The 17,230-nt window shown below is 45.9% G+C and overlaps 1 protein-coding gene across 13 annotated transcripts in view; it reads left to right on the forward strand.

Moving 5' to 3' along the window:
* Positions 1-6,645, forward strand: part of LOC148649783 (protein 4.1-like) — an 82,790-nt gene extending 76,145 nt beyond the window's left edge. For all 13 annotated transcript variants that reach the window (XM_088602924.1, XM_088602920.1, XM_088602923.1 and 10 more), the window contains 5 exons: positions 983-1,111; positions 1,219-1,320; positions 1,554-1,634; positions 2,603-2,716; positions 4,673-6,645. In XM_088602924.1, coding sequence (XP_088459050.1) covers positions 983-1,111; positions 1,219-1,320; positions 1,554-1,634; positions 2,603-2,701 — 411 coding nt within the window. In that variant the 3' untranslated portion in view covers positions 2,702-2,716; positions 4,673-6,645. The remainder of the gene's footprint in view (positions 1-982; positions 1,112-1,218; positions 1,321-1,553; positions 1,635-2,602; positions 2,717-4,672) is intronic.
* The last annotated feature ends 10,585 nt before the right edge of the window (positions 6,646-17,230 follow it).

Below are 17,230 nucleotides of genomic sequence, written 5' to 3' on the forward strand. Positions count from 1 at the left end.
ATCTGAGTGCACCAGCCTGCTGCAGTGGTTTTGAGTCAGTGGCCAATGAGAACGGTGGATCTGTAATCGTACCACTATGTAAGAAATGGGAATCTCTCACTGAAGCATTCTGGGAGCATGCGTATGGCACAAAGTCTTTTTCGTTCTTCCTGTCTGTTGGTCTCTGATCAGGTGATGGGCTCTGTCAATTCTTTCTCCTGGTTTGAGCGTTGTTTATCAGAAATTCTTCTTTCTCTAACTGATCGCATTGACTTTGCATGCACGATGGCTCTTCAGATCATTGCCAGAGAGCTTAAGCCGAGCAGATTCATGAGTTTTGCTCCTGATAATTCACTTCCTGTACTTGAGCAGAGCCAGTTTTTCACCTGTTATATTCTTGCATTAAAGCTATTTAAAGGATTGTCAGCATATTTTCTCAGTATTTAATGCCTCTATTGCAAACCTACAGTTGATACACTCACTTTAGAGTGAGCCAAGGATGAATAGGACAGGCTGTGAAGATCATAGGGCCATCAGCAGAACAACAGGGCAGAGTTTTGTCCAATTATATAATATATAATTATACAGTCGGAGTGGCTTTTTCCAATGATGGATTTTGGTTTCAGATGTGACTAGTTGAGAGAATGTCTTTTTCAGGTTGCCGTGCATGAGCAGGTGTCCTTAAGCTGGATCTCGTGCCTGCCCCTCTTATAATAAGTCAGAAATAGCCAATATTCATTCCCGGACTTGGGGGGGGGCTACAGGGTCTTTGGTTCTTATCCCAGCTAGGTTTTGTAGAAGGTGATTTAAGTAATTTGTCTAGATTACCGCTGTTAAGAGCAGTTTCAGTTGCCTATAAAGACGTAGCAATGTGACGGGGTGAGGAGAGCAGGAGAGAGGAACGCAGAGGGGGCCCTAGCAGTCAGGGAAAGACGGAGTGGTCCGCGGTCCCCCTCTCTCACCAGCTCCTCATTTTCTTTGCCCCTCTCCCCCTCCCCTGCAGCCGCCCCTGGTGAAGACGCAGACGGTCACCATCTCGGACGTCTCGAACTCCGTCAGGAGCGACTTCAGCACCAAGGAAGTTCCCATTGTCCACACCGAGACCAAGACCATCACCTACGAGGCAGCCCAGGTCAGCGGCCCATCCTTCTTCACCCTTCTGCATGGCCATGTCACGCTTCTTCACCGCGGCGTCCAGAACGCCTTACATGATGGCCGTGTCGTGTTTGTCTTCTGCAGCTGGAAGGAAGTCCGGCAGACAGAGACCCCGGCGTCCTTCTGAGCGCCCAGACCATCACCTCCGAAACCATCGGCACCACCACGACCACTCAGATCACCAAGGTCAGTGCCCCAAAGGAGCTCGACCACGGGGTTCCCTTCCTCCCTCACTGGCACGCCCACTCCCTCTCTCTCTCTCTGTCGCTCGCCTGCACGGTCTCTCCTTCGCCAAGTTACTGCCTCTCCCGCCTGCGTGGGTGGTGGCGTCTGTGCAGGATCGTTACGTATGATCCTGGAGGTGTAAGTCTTCTTGTTGTGTGTCCCTCTGACTCTTCCTCCCCTTGTTCCTCTTCCAGACGGTGAAGGGAGGAATCTCTGAGACGCGCATTGAGAAGAGAATTGTCATCACTGGAGATGCTGACATTGATCATGACCAGGTACACCTCATCGGTCCATTGATGTAGCGCTCCGATGTCCTAGAGCTCAGTGTTACACCACAAAGGACTTGGTAGCTTATATCACAACACATCTTTTGGTCAAATAGAACATGTGGATCATGATTTGAAGACCGTATACAGACCGAAAGGCTGAATCTCTGAAATATTCTATGCATACATAGTACCAGTCTGTAAATTCATTTTGTTCAGTAGTGTTCAATAGAGCAGAGCAGAACTAGTTGGACAATACCTCTCGACCTTGTAATATTTTTATCAAACTTGCCGCAGTATCCTGCGTCATGTCACAGTGATGTTGCTCTGGAACCAAAATCTGAAACTGTTAACCAAGAAGTGATGTGTGTTGTGTTCTTTTAAGATTACAAGGGGTTGAGCACTGAGTTAAGGTGCTTTATCTGACAGGAAAGAATCTCCAGCTTCCTGAGACCATTGAAGAGTTCCGTGGGAAAATCCCATTATTGTAAAAGTGCTGTGCGTTCTACAAGTGTGTTTTACTTACATTACTGACACGGCAGGCTTCTTGACTGAATTCTTTCATTCTGAAACTGTTTATAGATCTACATTCCGAAACTGTTTATAGAGTAAAAGCTGAGGGTTCCCATTTAAAAGAACCCATTGTTTTATAGTTTTGAGTAATTTGGGTAGTGAAAATTTTATGTCCAACCTTAACATCGTTTTATTCTACATAAAGGAATGGGAGCCTATTGGACGCTTATCTGTATTCTGATCTTTCATTGTGGCTTTTCAAATTGATCTTAAAATAACTATCTGAAAATGTGCTTCTCTAGTTCTCTTTTAATGTACTTGTGTGTGGTGATTCTCCGTTGATCTGTCTAAGAACAGACAGAGGACTGTCAATTAAAACGCTGCTCTCGGAGACCTGCGATTCCGGCTGAAGTAGGTACAGGGAGAGTGTCCATACATTGACCTCTTTCATCCTCCTCACATAGGCTCTGGCCCAGGCCATAAAAGAGGCCAAGGAGCAGCACCCTGACATGTCTGTCACCAAGGTGGTGGTGCACCAGGAGACGGAGATCACTCCAGAGTGACCATTGCAGCCATGGGTGAGCGTAACCTCCCACGCACTGCACTATGGGTAATAACACACCACAGGCTGCCAGGCGAGAACATCGTTCCCATTGAAAAGCTGCACTGTTAAGCCACATTTTTTGAAATTCTGTGACTCTTTCCAATGAGTAAGTATTTTTTATGTAATGAAGCAATGAAAAAGTTCCTACATAATATATTCAGGGGCTTCCCCTCTTCATCAGGAGTTGGTCTTGAGCTGGTTATTGCTGTTACGTCTTAGCAAAACTGAACTGGATATTTTTTAAAAGCCTTAAAAGCTCACAACTTACATGCTTGGTTATTGCATGAACGGGTAAGTTTTTTGTTTTCTGTTTTTTCATGCATGTTGAAACACTTCCGAATATACAGACACTCCAGCGAATAAAGTGTTGTGGACAGGGCACTTGGGTTTGAAATGCTTGGAGCCCAATCCCTTCACGGTCTGGGCTGCCGCTGTGGTTGTGATGAGGACTGGGAACTGAAGTGCCCTTTCCTTTGGTTCAAACATCATTCGGTAGGATTCAGGATTGTTGTAGTCAGAGATGGCAATGGTCGTCTGTCTCGCATAATCAAGCAAACCTCCTTCAGGGTTCTCCAGCAGTGGCCACTTCTATTACAGTTAGACACATCTCAAACCTTCACTGGACTGTGCTGTGACTCCTTGCATCCCTACATTCATAGGTTACTTCTTGGGCTTCTGGCTTGTGGAAGAACCTCCAGGCTGGGCAGTGAAGGAGCTTTCTCTCAGTGTCTCGGCAGTGGACTCGGTGACAGGCAGCCTAGCTTGTATGGCTTCCTTTAGGTCCTCAGACCTGGCACGGAGGCCTCTTTACTGCTAATTGCCGCTGTTGCTGCAGATTTTGAGCAGGCTTGTCTGGTCTGTGCATGGTGCCACTTAGCGTGGAGGCCAGAATCCCTGAGCTGCACATGTGCCTGTTTCCGAGCGGCCCTGTGTGTTTACTCGCGGCTGCCAGCCTGGCTTATTTCATCGCTTCAGGGCTTCTTGCTGGATCGCAGTCGAGGGCGCCGGCCGAGGCGCGTGCCTTTTATCTGCGTGGCAACGGGAAAACAAATCCCAGCTTGGGACTGCGGCCAAAAGCACCAGACCGGGACTGGCAGCAATTACAGAGCAGTTTTCAGCAGTGAGCTCGGAAACCTGACTGTGGGGCCGCTGCAGACTGGATGAATGGGCGCTGGCTCTGGGGTGGCCTTTTCCTAAAATCAATCATCTTCCCGTCTTTGGTTTTCTCACTGAACTGCATTCCACCGGCTGCATTGGCTCCCTTTGCAAGCAGGGGGGAGTGCATGCTGTCCAGACTATGGCGCTGTGTGTGCTCAGGTTCTCCACTCCTACAGGCTCGTTAGTTTTGCTTACAGACCAGCCCAAGTCTGTGACGGGGTCATGCTGATCTCTGTCCTGCAGCCTGGCCCTTCATTTCAGAGGCAGAGGATCACACAAAAACAAGGCATCTTTTGTCAACGCCCAGCGTGTCTGGAGTTCTGTGCAGTGATTAACAAAGGCATTTCCAGGCTGTAGCAGGAAAGGTGCATTGTGGTTTAGGGTGAGCTTTTTCCCCCCCAAAGTGAAATAGAAAGGTGCAGAGTTACAGAACTACCGGCTCAGTTCAGAAATAACAGTAGATGGGTAGCAACTCAATTGAGCAGACTTAATCAATTTATACAGCGGTCACCTCTGCCCAAAATGCATCTACAGATATACAGGATTTTAGCACTTGCATATCAGTTTAATCATATGAAATTTGTTTTCAGTATCATTGCAGTTTCAAATTTAATGAAGCAAAATTGATCATCCCTGCTACTGTATGACCTATTCTTTATTCTCTGCAGAAGGTTGAGTACTTTGCTCAGTGACTGTATGGAATAATAAATGTGTGATACAGCATGAAAACTCGGACGCCTTTACCAAGACCCTCCTCTTTTCTCTTGTGCAGGTGAGCAACGAGGCAGCGATCAGGAGAGTGACCGAACAAACGCCCCCCCCCACTCTACACCAGCCCTTCCCTGCTCCTGAGTGCAGCTTCATCACATCACAGCTCCAACCTGCCTGGTCGGTGATGGCAGAACTACCCCAGCAAGTCACCCCGACGCCCCCCCTGCCTTTTCTCTACACCTCCAGTCCAGGTCCCTTCCAGGGTGACACTCCTCAGAACGTTTGCTGGGCCTCACTGTCTGGGATGCACCACCCTTCGATCAGGAATCTATCAGGGACTCTGTGCAACTTCTCCCACCCTCACTATTCCTCCCTTTCTCTCCCCACACGTGTGCTTTTATCACAGAGGTCTGGCCTGCTCCTGCTGGTCACTCAGGATTGAGACCCACAACCTCTTCTTTTTTTTACTGGACTTTGGGATTTTTCATGTTTCTTTCTGCTTTTTCTTTGTCGTTGTGGCTATTGTTAGATCGCCGTAGACAGTGGGTCCTTTGTATATCTTAGAGAATTTAGCTGAAAGAGACGAGTAAAGAAAGAAATGGCAGTCCAACGCTTTTGTCCTATCTGGGAGCAGGAAGTGGAGCCGACGGACGCCTGTGGCATATTATCCATACTGGGGCCATGTTTATTTTCAAGAATGTGTTGTCTTTTGTGCTTGATCTACAGTACCAGCCCTTAAATGGAGCCAGATATTTTAAATAATTTCTCAAATGAATTGTGTGGCCGATCAAAAGAGGCGACAACTCTGCAACCTGCCTCCAAATATGAAAATCCCGTTCAACCGCCAATACTTTTCATTTTGTTCCTATAGCATTACAAATCTGCCATGCATTCCTCACACTTTGCACCACGCGAACTGCGGATGAGTAGTCCGCCAGGTGTTTTTTGCTGTTAATGTGTATTTTTTCATGGGGAGGAGGTACAGGGGGATATGATGCTAGGTTTTTAGCTCTCTTTCTTGTGTGTACGTGTGCAGAATTCTAGACAACGAGGCTTTTAATATATAGTTGGGTTTTTATTACACAAACCAGTGACAAATCCAGTGATAATGCACCACTGCGGTAGCTTTAGGTCTTTTATACTGTGAATTGAGGAGGCAGCTTTTCTGTCTCGCAATCCCATTGTGCATTTCTATTTTTTCAGCCAAGGGGACAGTATATATATATTCAGAGGGGAAAAACAGGAACAAGTTGAGAAAAGAGCAACACTTCAATTGATGCAGACCCTTAAAAATTCCCTGTTATCTTTCCAATGTTCCTGTTGGTGTGCTATTAGTGTTACGGCTGAAGAACATGGTTATAACATAGAGTTTGATCCTGGCAGTTTTTTTATTCGGTTTTAGAGCGGTGAGACTTTCAGGGCCAGTGCGTGGTGTCCAGTGTCCAGTGCCGCACATTCTCTTGTTGGTCCTGAGCATGAGAAGCCGATCTGTCATCCACCCAGGCCCGGCACTGCGGAGCCTGGATCTGCGTGTGGGTGTGGAAAAGGAGCCCGTCTGCCCTTCGTCATCCTGTCCGGGCAGCACAGGGGTCGCTTCCTGTGAGCCAAGACAGAATGCAAACAGCTGGCAGGTCCAGATAGAAAAAGTGCAAAACATCCATCAGGAAAAAGCCTGCAAAAAAAACAACAAACAAGCAAAAATCGGCCAAAATTCTGTTCTCTGATTGTGTTTTATATACTGTCCCTTGAAGTAACTCATTCTCAAAGGAGGGGAACAATCTATTTTTAAATGTTTGATCTATTTTAGACTTTATGCTTTTATAGTATTCTGTACAAAAAAAAAGTGTTTGTTCTTTTTACATGTTGTCTTTTTAACTGTGACATTTCCTTTAAATGGGCAGCATCAGAAGGAGCAGTTCTTGAAGAGCGTAAAGTTTTGCCAGTGCTGCTCTCTCTGCATCTACTGATGTTCCTTTGTACAAAGAGAAGCTGACTGAGTGCTGAATAAACTGCAGAGACACCTGTTTCCACACACATTTGCTGCAGAATGTGCCGTCTTGTCTTTTTATATTTTATTAATAGAGCTGGCTCATTCAGAACTACTGTTTTGTCAGTTGTTCTTCAAGTTTAAGATAAATCAGCTTAAGACAGGAAGGGCATGCTTGTCCTTTTAAAGAACAGTTTACATTTTCTAAAAGTAACCCTGTATCGGTGTCATCATTTAACAGTTGTGCTGAAAGGAGAGTTTATTTTTATGATTATAGTTACAATCTAAACGCATATATATATTTTTACGATTAATTAACTGATGTAACTCTATTACAGGGATTATTCATTTAACAAGGTTGGATTTGTAAATGCATAGGCCAATTTAAATTTACACCAGCAAAGTGCTAGGGTTCTGTATAACTTTTAGTTTTAATACAAAAGACTTCTGTGTTTCTCATCTCGACACGAGAGTTTTTATATAAGCATTTTGATATGCATTTTCTTAACTGACAGAACCGAATAAAAAATTTGCATCCAACATGGAAGAGAACCCTCAAACCATTTCTGCGGACCCTCAAAATGGTCTTATTTACAGAGGCAAGATACTGTAGCTGGCTTTTTGTCTTGTAATAAACATTGTGAGATTTTTCTAAAAGTCCACAAAGCTTTCTGTAAAAAGAGCATATATATAAATACACACTGTACAGATCTGTAGTGTCATATTTTCAACACCACACCACAACCCTTATTTTTCCTTTTGTTGGGGCCCTCATGGGTTCCCTTCCTGAAGAAAATGCAATTTTTTACATCGCAGAAATAAATTGACATTTTCAATTTCTTTACAATGACGCATGCCTCTAGTCTGTCATATCTACTGCATAATTAAACTGATTTACAGTAGAGCAGTAAACCATGACACCACAAATAATAAACAGTGAAGGTTTTTTCCACAAGTATGCGAAGGCATTTGGGGGAAAACAAATTGAGCACGTGTTTGACTGCAGTGTCCCGTGACGTTTCCCTGAAAGTGAAAGATGCACACGGACTTGGAGGCCCTCCAGTAACTCTGCGGGGAAGGGCAGCTGTGACTGACCTGCAGGCTGTGTGTCATCTACTGACCGCTGACTGGCAAGTCACGCCATGCGATCCCTTCCCAGTCCAGTATTTGTCTCTCGTCTTTGGAAATTGCCATTGAATCTAAAGTCTCCGCGGTCACTAAAACAGTGCGGTCTTTATGGAAGCTGGAGTGCTTCCACAAATGATGTAAATCTGTTTTGACAGGCGTAATGCATTTCTGACTGATGTGCATGTGATGGGCAGCTGCCTTTAGCCTACATGACTGTTGCATTTCTCAGCCTTCCAGCTGTATTTTGCTGTTTCCCTTTCTGGGATCCTGTAACAGGAGCTGTGCTGTCTGCATTGACCCCTTACACCTTGCCATGTGCTTTGTCTAGACTCCGCCCCCATCAGCATTCTGCTGGCGTCTCGTTGGCTGCCCGTGTAGGTGGCGTATCATTCGGAAACAGCTGGCTGTGCTGCTTCCAAAAAGGCCACGCAGGGGCATTTGAGAAAAGTCGGTGAGAAGCTACAGCATCAGCAGCACGGCACATCCGAGTGACCGAGATGTGAAAAGGACTCGAAGATTAGTGGCTGATGTCAGTGCTATTTCTTTTTCTCTTCAAAATCAGCCCAGAAGTCACCAGTGGCCAGTCAGGATATTGAAATACCTGCAGCTTAGGAAAGAATACGTGTCAAGGGCGTGTATTGACTAACATTTTGGCCCATTTCCTTGTCTCGAAATTTATATGAAAAGAAGACTTGGGAAATGAACTTTATTCTGGGGGAGTTTGCACATACATGTTGGCCTTCGTAAGTTGAATGTTATCACCTTGGGGAAAAAATAACATTACAAAACGGGAGAAAACTGGCCAGAGTTGAAGATGTCAAGACTGCAGAGAATGAGTTGGGTCCTTTCCTTTTCATTTATTCTATATACTTTTCAGTCAGTTCATGAGAGAAGGAGAAAAAGTCTAGTCTTTTCAAATGAAGCATGATGGCTGTTCAAACCATGGGGATAGGCTGGTCCCAGTGACTGGCCTTGGCTCAGTTTGTCATGTTCTGAGCTACAGGTGATGTCAGCAGTTGATAAGCTGCGTTTTGAGGAAAAACTATCAGGTTGGGTCTTTGTAGGGTATATTTTACTTTCCTTTCATTGTTTGTATCTTTTTGTAAGTGTGCTAATTTATTTTTGTACGTTTTATAATGAACGCTTGGTCTGTGTTGTGTAGTTGTCACTGAACAAGCTGGTGTTCATCGGTACTCTGAGCGTGTTGTATCTTCCGTCTTGAAATCAGTCTTTCTGGTTGGCAACACAGGAACCCGCTCTCGGAGAAGGATCGTTTATTTTCTCAAGCGTTTGGAATAATGAGACTGTAGAGAATAGACGTGCACTTTTCCTGGTCATTTTTACTTTTTTGCTTTGGGAAAGAGACGACGAATATGCAGGATAAAAAGGATGCCAGAAACAATTTCTTTGTGTCTTTCTGGCAGACATCTGAAGAGCAGCTAACAAGAACAGGGGAAAATTCAGGGCGAGGAGTTTGTAAAGTCCCCTGGACTTGTCTCTTGGTATGCTGCAATTATAGTGACATAGACATAGCTGTGTTGAGAATTCGATTCATGTATCTGTTTTCCTTCTCTGTTTTATTCTAAAAAAATGCTGGAAAATAAAAATGAAGTGTCTCAACTGTCAACCCTTCTTGATAATCTGTGTTCTAAACCATTTGCCAGTTTCTATTTGTACTCTTCAGTTTGGAGCCATGAATTAGTTTTCCCAGCTCACTGCCCGAGCCTAATGAAAACCTTGGGGGTCACTGATGCGCATCAAGCTGAGGCTGTGCTGCTCTGCTGCACCCCAACAAACTCCCTGGCTTGGCTAGTTGGACATCACCACTTGGGGAACCCCAGTCACAGTGATGTGGTCAGTGATGTGACCCGAGTTTAAATATGAACGTCTAGATCATGAGAGCTCAATCAGTACTATACTTGTACAGTATATATACAGCATCAGAACCTTTTTGATCTCAGGGTTGTAAGTGACTGCACACAGTGGTCAAATTTATTAACCCCCAACAAGACCCAACATTTCTGAAACGCTTCACAGTGGTCAGCGTTGGTGCCTCATAGCGCTGGCGCCCTGGGTTCAATTCCTGTGGCGTCACCTGTGTGAAATTCGTATGTTCTCCCTGTGTTTGTGGGAGTTTCTTTCAGGTGCTCTGGTTTCCTCCCACATTCCAAAGGCATGCTGGTAGGTTAATTGGCTTTTGGGAAAATTGGCCTGGTGTGTGTGTGTCTACGTCCAGGGGGTATCCTGCCTTGTGCCTGTTGCTTGCTGGGCTAGCTCCAGCTCCCCCTTGACCCTTGAATTGGATAAAGTGGTGTGAAGATGGATGAAACTTACCTGTCTTTTCTCCCCATGGTAACTTCTTTTTAGCTGTGTTATAAACCAGCCTGCCCTCCTTAAACCTGCTCAACTCAGCAAGGAGTTGCTGGCAGTGACAGTGTTTGGGACAGTATCACGCTGCCCATGTGGAGATCTTCTCTTTTTTTAGATTTCTTGGTGGTTTAAAGTATGGGCACCTGTACTCACTGCTGCCTGCTGTTGGTGTGATTCTCTACTCTTCATCAAGGACACTCTGAGTGGCAGACAGGTGAGGTTGCCCACCTGTTAACGTACCCGTTCTCACCAGAGGTGTAAACATTTGTGTGTTAGTGGTCTCCTCTGGCCTTAGTGGCCGCAGTTTAGAAAAATGCCGTTGGGTTTCTCGAATACTTTGTCAAAAGCAGCCTTCGCAAATTTTGGAATTATTTAATATGCAGTGTTCCCATGTGGCCACCAGAGAGAGGTAGTGTGCCTGATTTCAGTTCACCGACTTCTCGTTGTCAAAATGGAAGAAGAGGCTTTAGGGAGAATCACAGCTGCTGGTAGCTGCAACAGAGGCAGTAAATTGTCACATGGTGAATTATTTTAAAGACCACACAGAGGCCAGTTCTGGCCATCTTAACTGCCCACCTCTGGTTCTTGGGTAGAAATAAGTTTTTCATTATATAGGCCTCTAGTTCAGTTGAATGGAACTCGTGCTCCAGTTTCCTGAAGCATCAAATCTCCTTGTGCCTGTGCGGTTTAGTGACTATCCCAGTGATTTAAGAGAGAGCTTGTTCAGAATAGCTATCAGTGAAACCTCTCTGGCCCTTATCTGTTTTATTATTAATTTATCAAACACTTCCATACAGCCAGGCAATTTACTATGAAGTATCTCAGGGGTGGAATAGAGCCTCGCGCTGGATTGGACTGTACAACCCTCCAGCTTCCCACACATTTTTCTCCAGCCTCTTAACAGCCACAGACTTCAGTGATACAGTTTGTCCCTTTCCCCACTTATCACTGCTCCAGGCCACCTGCTAAGAAGACTCTGCGATGGAGAGGGACAGTGGCCTACATGTTGTGTCTGCGGTGCCTAGTGATGAGAGGGGCTAGACAAGCATCTGCAGAGCTGTGTCCACTTCACAGCACCAGCTCGCTCCCTCAGTGTTGCTCTCTGCTCAGGTGCACAGGGACAGTGTATCTATTACCGATGTCTTTGTGCACCTTTTAATCTCTTGTGTTACATCAACGGAATGGTTAGGAACGCAATGTGACAGGGAGCTGATGGAGAGAAACCTTTCAGGTAAGCTGTTTATCCAGTTCCTGATAAATCCTAGTGCTGCGTGAACTAGACTAGTAACCCTAGTAACAGCTTAGTGCTGTTTTGTTTTTCATATAGAGGAATCTATGTGAGGAACGAGCCCTGTTCTCTTATATTGCAAACTGCTCCCATCGGCATCACCACCGGCAAAACTAATTCCTTTCATGACTGGAGCTTCACTGCCGTCTCTGCTTGCAGTCAGTGCAAAAACCGCACAGCGAACGGGAATTCGTCCGATATCTCCTTTTGCAGTGGACTTGGGCAGCATGTGGCTCTTGCCCTTTCGACAGATTTCGCATTCTGCCATCCTTCCCTTCCTTAAATGGAAGTGCATTAAAAACCAAGAACAGGAGGCGCTTCTTTACCCAGAGGGTTGTGGGAGTGTGGAACAAGCTAAGCCATGTGGTTGAAGCCCATACACTGGCTACTTCTTTCAAGAAATGGATCTATTAACTACTAACTAGCAAACAGTCTAGAGTAGGGGTTCCCAACCTTTTTTGTCAGCTGAACCCCTTCAACCTAAATTATTTGCCTCACGTACCCCCTTGAGATTTTAACTAAATCAAACCTTTCAATAAATGTAGATAAATGCTACAGCACATGCTCTTCACATGCTTCTTTTCACTTTGTAAAATAATCATGTTACTACTGTTGTTTTTCTTATTCTTATTATGACATTGTTATTTATGAACGGGGCTATTTAATTTGGCATTGATGTTTCCATCACAATCTCACGAACCCCCTGCAGTACCGTCACGAACCCCTAGGGGTTCGCGAACCCCCGGTCTTGAGAAGCCTAATGGCCTCCTCTAATTCAGAACTGTTCTTGTGTTCTTACTCCCACACCCTTCTGCCGGCCTGCTTCTGCTCAGGATGAGCCCACTGCGTGGTGTCATCACAGACCCCCTGTCTCGGACAGAGCAAGGCCATGCTACAGCACATCTGTAGCTCGTCAGTCCCTAAACACCTAGGCGAACATGGCAGCTAGTGGACTGCTGATGAAGGCCTGCTTCCAAAAGAGCCTTCTGAATGCTGGCCCTCGCATGTTTTTAATGACCTAAAGGTGCTGCTTTTAACCGAACCAGCTCAACACTTTTCCCTGAAGCTGGAAATGACTTTTTTTTTCCCCCCAAGAGATGTTTTGGACTAAACCCCTTGGAGACTGGAATGGGAAATTCCAGGATCAGGGGATGAGAGAACAAGCGGAGGTGTTGGAGAGTGAGCTGTACCTTGCCGGTGTTGCTCCAGCTGTTCCAGACTCGTGCCTGTGACATCTTTCCTAGTGTTCTCCTCCTGCCAAAGGTTTCATGTTATAAAGGCATTATCGTTCAGCGCAGCAGGGCGTGTTCTCAGGGAACCCATCCATTGCATGTCACTCTCAGCTGCCGGAGAAAAGGCCTTTTGCCAAAATCTGATGCGTTGGAAGTCTGGGCAGCTGGCTTTTCACCAGCAGTCGTGAGTGATGTCAGACAAACCACAGCTTTAAAAACATACCCCTGCTGGGTAAACTCAAACAGACACATAAATAAGTCGAAGCTTGGCTGTATACCATGCGGTGTTTTGAACAGTAGTTTGGAAACGGAAAAGAACCATGTTATATAATGCTGCATTTTTCTTCAGCTTTAAGGCTGTTAGGGGCTGTAAAGAAGGCTGTCCACTTCTCCACTGTGGTTTAGGTATCGACAGGGAGCCTCTGTATTGCGCGTTTGCTGCCTCACAAGTCACATCTCCGCCTCTTCAGCGGCACAGCAGGCATTAATCCTGCAGTCCCCTCCTGGGATTCGGCGGCTGGGGTTGGGGCGAGGAGACAGTGCAGTTCTGACGCCTGTCCCCTTGCAGGGAGCAGTGCGAGTGAATTAGGAACACAGGCCCTCTGGATTAAAGGAGCTGATTCATGCTCTTGCATAATGTTCCAGGCCCCTCGTGAAGACGGGCAGAGACGCCGGGCTGGGTAGAGATCAGATGGAGAGGGACATGGGGGTGTCCGGCAATCGGTCAGCACAGGGGGACAAACCCCCATCTTTCGGGGGGCAGAGGTCTTTTCACTTCCTTCACCTCAACCCAGAGTTTCTCACTCGTAAATCATCATGTGTCATACCTGCTCACATTCGTGATCATATACGGAATAGAATCCCAGCGCTTATCATCAGCTGTGGTAAGGTTTTGGGCTGGCAAAAAGACCGTTTCTAACTAGTATTAGTAGTGTCATTGCCCACTATTGAACACATCTAGTCTTGCCCTTGCTGGCACAGTCTAGGCTAGCTAGGGTTACTCGTGTAAAGCCAGGAGAATGAACAGTGTATTAAAACTGGACATTTTCAAACTCACCTTCTCCAACCCAAAATGGAATTCTGTGCAGTGGGCTGGACCCCAGCCATGGTGAGGGGCAGTGGTGTTGTCTTTGAATATGTTCCAGATGTGTTTTTGGAGCACTTCCAAATATGGGATCTTTTATTTCTCCAGTGTTATTTTAACTCAAAATCAGTGAAGTTGGAAAATATACAAGGACAGAACTTTTTGTTTTGGTTTATTCACGTAATGAGCTTATAATGCTGGCACAAGTATCCTTGAGTACTGATAAAACAGAACCACTAAGGCCTAGTGTTAATCCGTACTCCAGTGCTTTTTTTAAAATTCCCTTTCCTTCATTATGCTAGTACGAAGTTGTCAGACTTCACAGATGTAGTATGCTTATTCCTTTTTTTGTCTTTTTTTATTTTTTTTAGCTTACTTGCTCTATTTTTGCCACATCATATAAATTCTAATTAAAATTTGTTCATAAAAGCATCCTCTGTTTACTGTTACTTTCCTGTGGCAGAGCTTGGGAATCCTGGGTTGACTGGGCAAATAACTGGGCAATAGGAGTCGAGATTTATGAATCTACTTTCATATTAAGACTGTTGATTAAAAATCCTTAATGAGCTAGAGGTTTCCCTGGCTGCAATGTGGCTCCATGCTGAAGTGTGGGGTCCTGGGTTTGGTTCCAGCCTTGTATGCCTGTCTGTGTGGAGTTCACATGTTCTCTTTGAGTTTACCTGGGATTTGGGCAGCTGCTCCAGTTTCTTCTCACTTACACTGGGTTACACTTGGCTTACTAGTCTTTCTGGAGGGGGTTGTTCCCAGTATGGCCAGTAACTCGGACCAGTCAGCCTGGTGGTCTGAACGTTTTCATCTCATTTGAGGTCAATCCCACTTTCTTGGCCCTGTCCAAGATGAATAATTAGGCTCCTGGACTGATTATGTAGTGTCTCCTCCCAGCTGAAGGCAGTGAGCCAGCCATAAAATGTTGCGTCCAGCTGCCTTCACCAACAGGAACTGTGCACCTCAAACACACAGTCCTGGAAGGCTTTCTGCCACATGGAGTTCGTTAACGTCACAAGGAGGGGCTGCTGACATCTGAAATCAGACGCTCACGCAGAGTGATTAAGCAGAGTCTTGCTGAGCTGATGGAAGCGTGAGAATTGATACTGAGGGGGACAAGTTTACCTGACAGACCCTCAAGGCCTGCAGGAGGTGCTTACTCCTTGTCTCTTTCTCTCTCAATTGAGCAGATTTCTCAGGTCGGCACATTTACAAGAATGCTTTGAAAGCATTTTGCTCTACCACTACATTTGCTGCTCGGGCAATAGTGTTGCCTGCTCAAGCTGGTAGTTGCGCGGGAGGTTTTTAGGGGAATGTATGAATGTTTGGCTGGGAGCAGGGGCGACATTCCTTCCCAGATTTATTCCTCCTGATTGGGATCGCCTGTGTCCAGGAGACTCCAGGACAATCAGGGACAGCTGACAGCCTTGTCTGCCTGCTGAACACCCACCTCTTTTGACGTTCTGATTTTCTTTTGTCTGGATTCCAAAGGAAAAATGTCTGTCTCGCACTTTTTCCTGTTCTGTTTCCCAGAGCTATTGCCAATCCTGGGAAGTGAAGATGACTGATTTTTTTTCTCAAATTTCTTGGACTGTTGGACTGACTGTATCCACCATCTGCTCACTGAAAAGCAGTCTAGTGCCCCCCTCTGTCTCTGAACTCTGACTGTGCAGTGCGTGTAACACGTGCAGTAAAGTAGGTGCCCTTAGCTCTACTGATGTAAAAAATGCACACACAAAAAAGTTATTTTTTTTCCTGCACAGGAAAGAGAATTTGAGCAGCATCCTGCAGATTGCCCAGCAGATTGGGGGTGAGGGCAGAGGTTAATGAGGAATGTCTTCTGCAGTCTGGGAATGTAAAGCAGAGAATGGGGAGGGGACAGAGCTGCAGACTCCAGAGTTTCAGGAGAGAAATGCTAAAGACAAGACAAGAGGCTGCTTATGGCAGGCTTACTCAGACATTCTCCTTTCTGCTCCAAATGTGTTGCTCGTCAGTTTGTTTTTTAATTTCTTAACTAGAGCATAATTACACGTTTGCAGCACTCGCACTCGTGGAAGTTTGAGGTTTCCTAGACTTGCTTCATATTTTATTCCATGGATGGCTCTCTGAAACACACTCAGTAGGTTATAAATTAACGATGCACAGACACAGGCTGGGATCACACGGTTTCAGATGCAAGCCCTTTTTAATTGGTGAAATTCCAAAATCATAGACGCTGACACAGCATCCCTTGGTGAGGGAGACTCTGCATCCCAGCACTTGCCAAAGAGATAATGTTGCTTTCTAAACCCTCGAAACGTGCTTAGCAGCTCAAGACATTTGGAAGATGTCCAATTAAGGGAAAACAGTTCAGTGAAGGCTCACACTCGGCAAGAGCTTACCTGGAGGGAGAGCAGGATGCAACCTGGGCTCCCCAGCGCCCCCACGCCTGCAGAGCCCAGGGTGAACAGGAGGGAAGCTAAGATCCGATTTCCAGGGCAGCTTGTGTTCCTTCACAGTGGGACGGCATGTGGGACGCCCCCACCCCCTCCTCCCTAACGATTCAAAGAGAGGAGGAGGAAGAGGACAAAGCAAGAGAACACTCTGCCCCATAAATCCTCAACTGTCCTCTCCTGCTCACCCGTTTCCCACTTCACAGACACGACGTCATGCGAATAAGGCGTTCCTTACCCGGAGCAGTCAGGAGAACTCACAGGGCTCTTGTTCCTTCAGGGCAGATTTGTGTAATAGTTCTATGTGTGTGGGTCCGGAGGAGGAGTATCGGAAAGCGTTCACTGTCCCTTCGGACTCATTTTGAGGATCTACAGTCCCCCTCTGTCTTCAGCCCTGCAATCTTTCTCCCTCTGCCCATCTCTGCCACTGCTTTCCTTCATGTGCTCCTCGTCTTCCTGCTCTCTGCCTGTCCCCTGGGCTCTACAGCACAAAGGTCCTGTCCCGCTGTCTGTCTTTTCCAGGGAATATATTTTTAACAGCATCGTTCACCTTGAGAAAGAGCATACAATGCAGCATACCTGCTCCGGCACCAAGTGAGAACAGGGGCTTGAGACTTCCAGCACACATAAAATATAAAAAATTCCCAGGTTTCATCATAGGAGCTGATATAGGAACACGAGAGTCTTTATTGGCCTGCTGCTGGATCACAGTTTAAACCAAGGTTAGAGTAGTTTGCAGAGGTTACAGTAACCCAGTTACAATGACTTGTGTGTCTGTGAGACTTAAACCTGACGGTTTTTTATGGTGTACGCCATTTCTAATCCAGAAACTGGACAAAGCTGGATAAACCCGTCTCATCTGTCTCGGTTAAGAGGACGAATGAACTGCCCATACTGTACTTCAACATATTGAAATGAGAGCCGTTTGGAAGTGTGCTCACCACCATCTTTTGTACGTTTTTGAAGGCGAAATTCTTAAGCTTTTCAGTTACAGCCACTGTGCCGAGTTTCTGTCTAAAAGTGAAAACCAAAGCAACAGTCCCTCGGACTATCTGTAGCCTGTTAGAGAAATTTGTATTGCAGACCACAGTG

This window comes from Lepisosteus platostomus, chromosome 13 (genome assembly GCF_059453375.1).
Source record: "Lepisosteus platostomus isolate fLepPlt1 chromosome 13, fLepPlt1.hap1, whole genome shotgun sequence".
Taxonomy (NCBI): domain Eukaryota; kingdom Metazoa; phylum Chordata; class Actinopteri; order Semionotiformes; family Lepisosteidae; genus Lepisosteus; species Lepisosteus platostomus.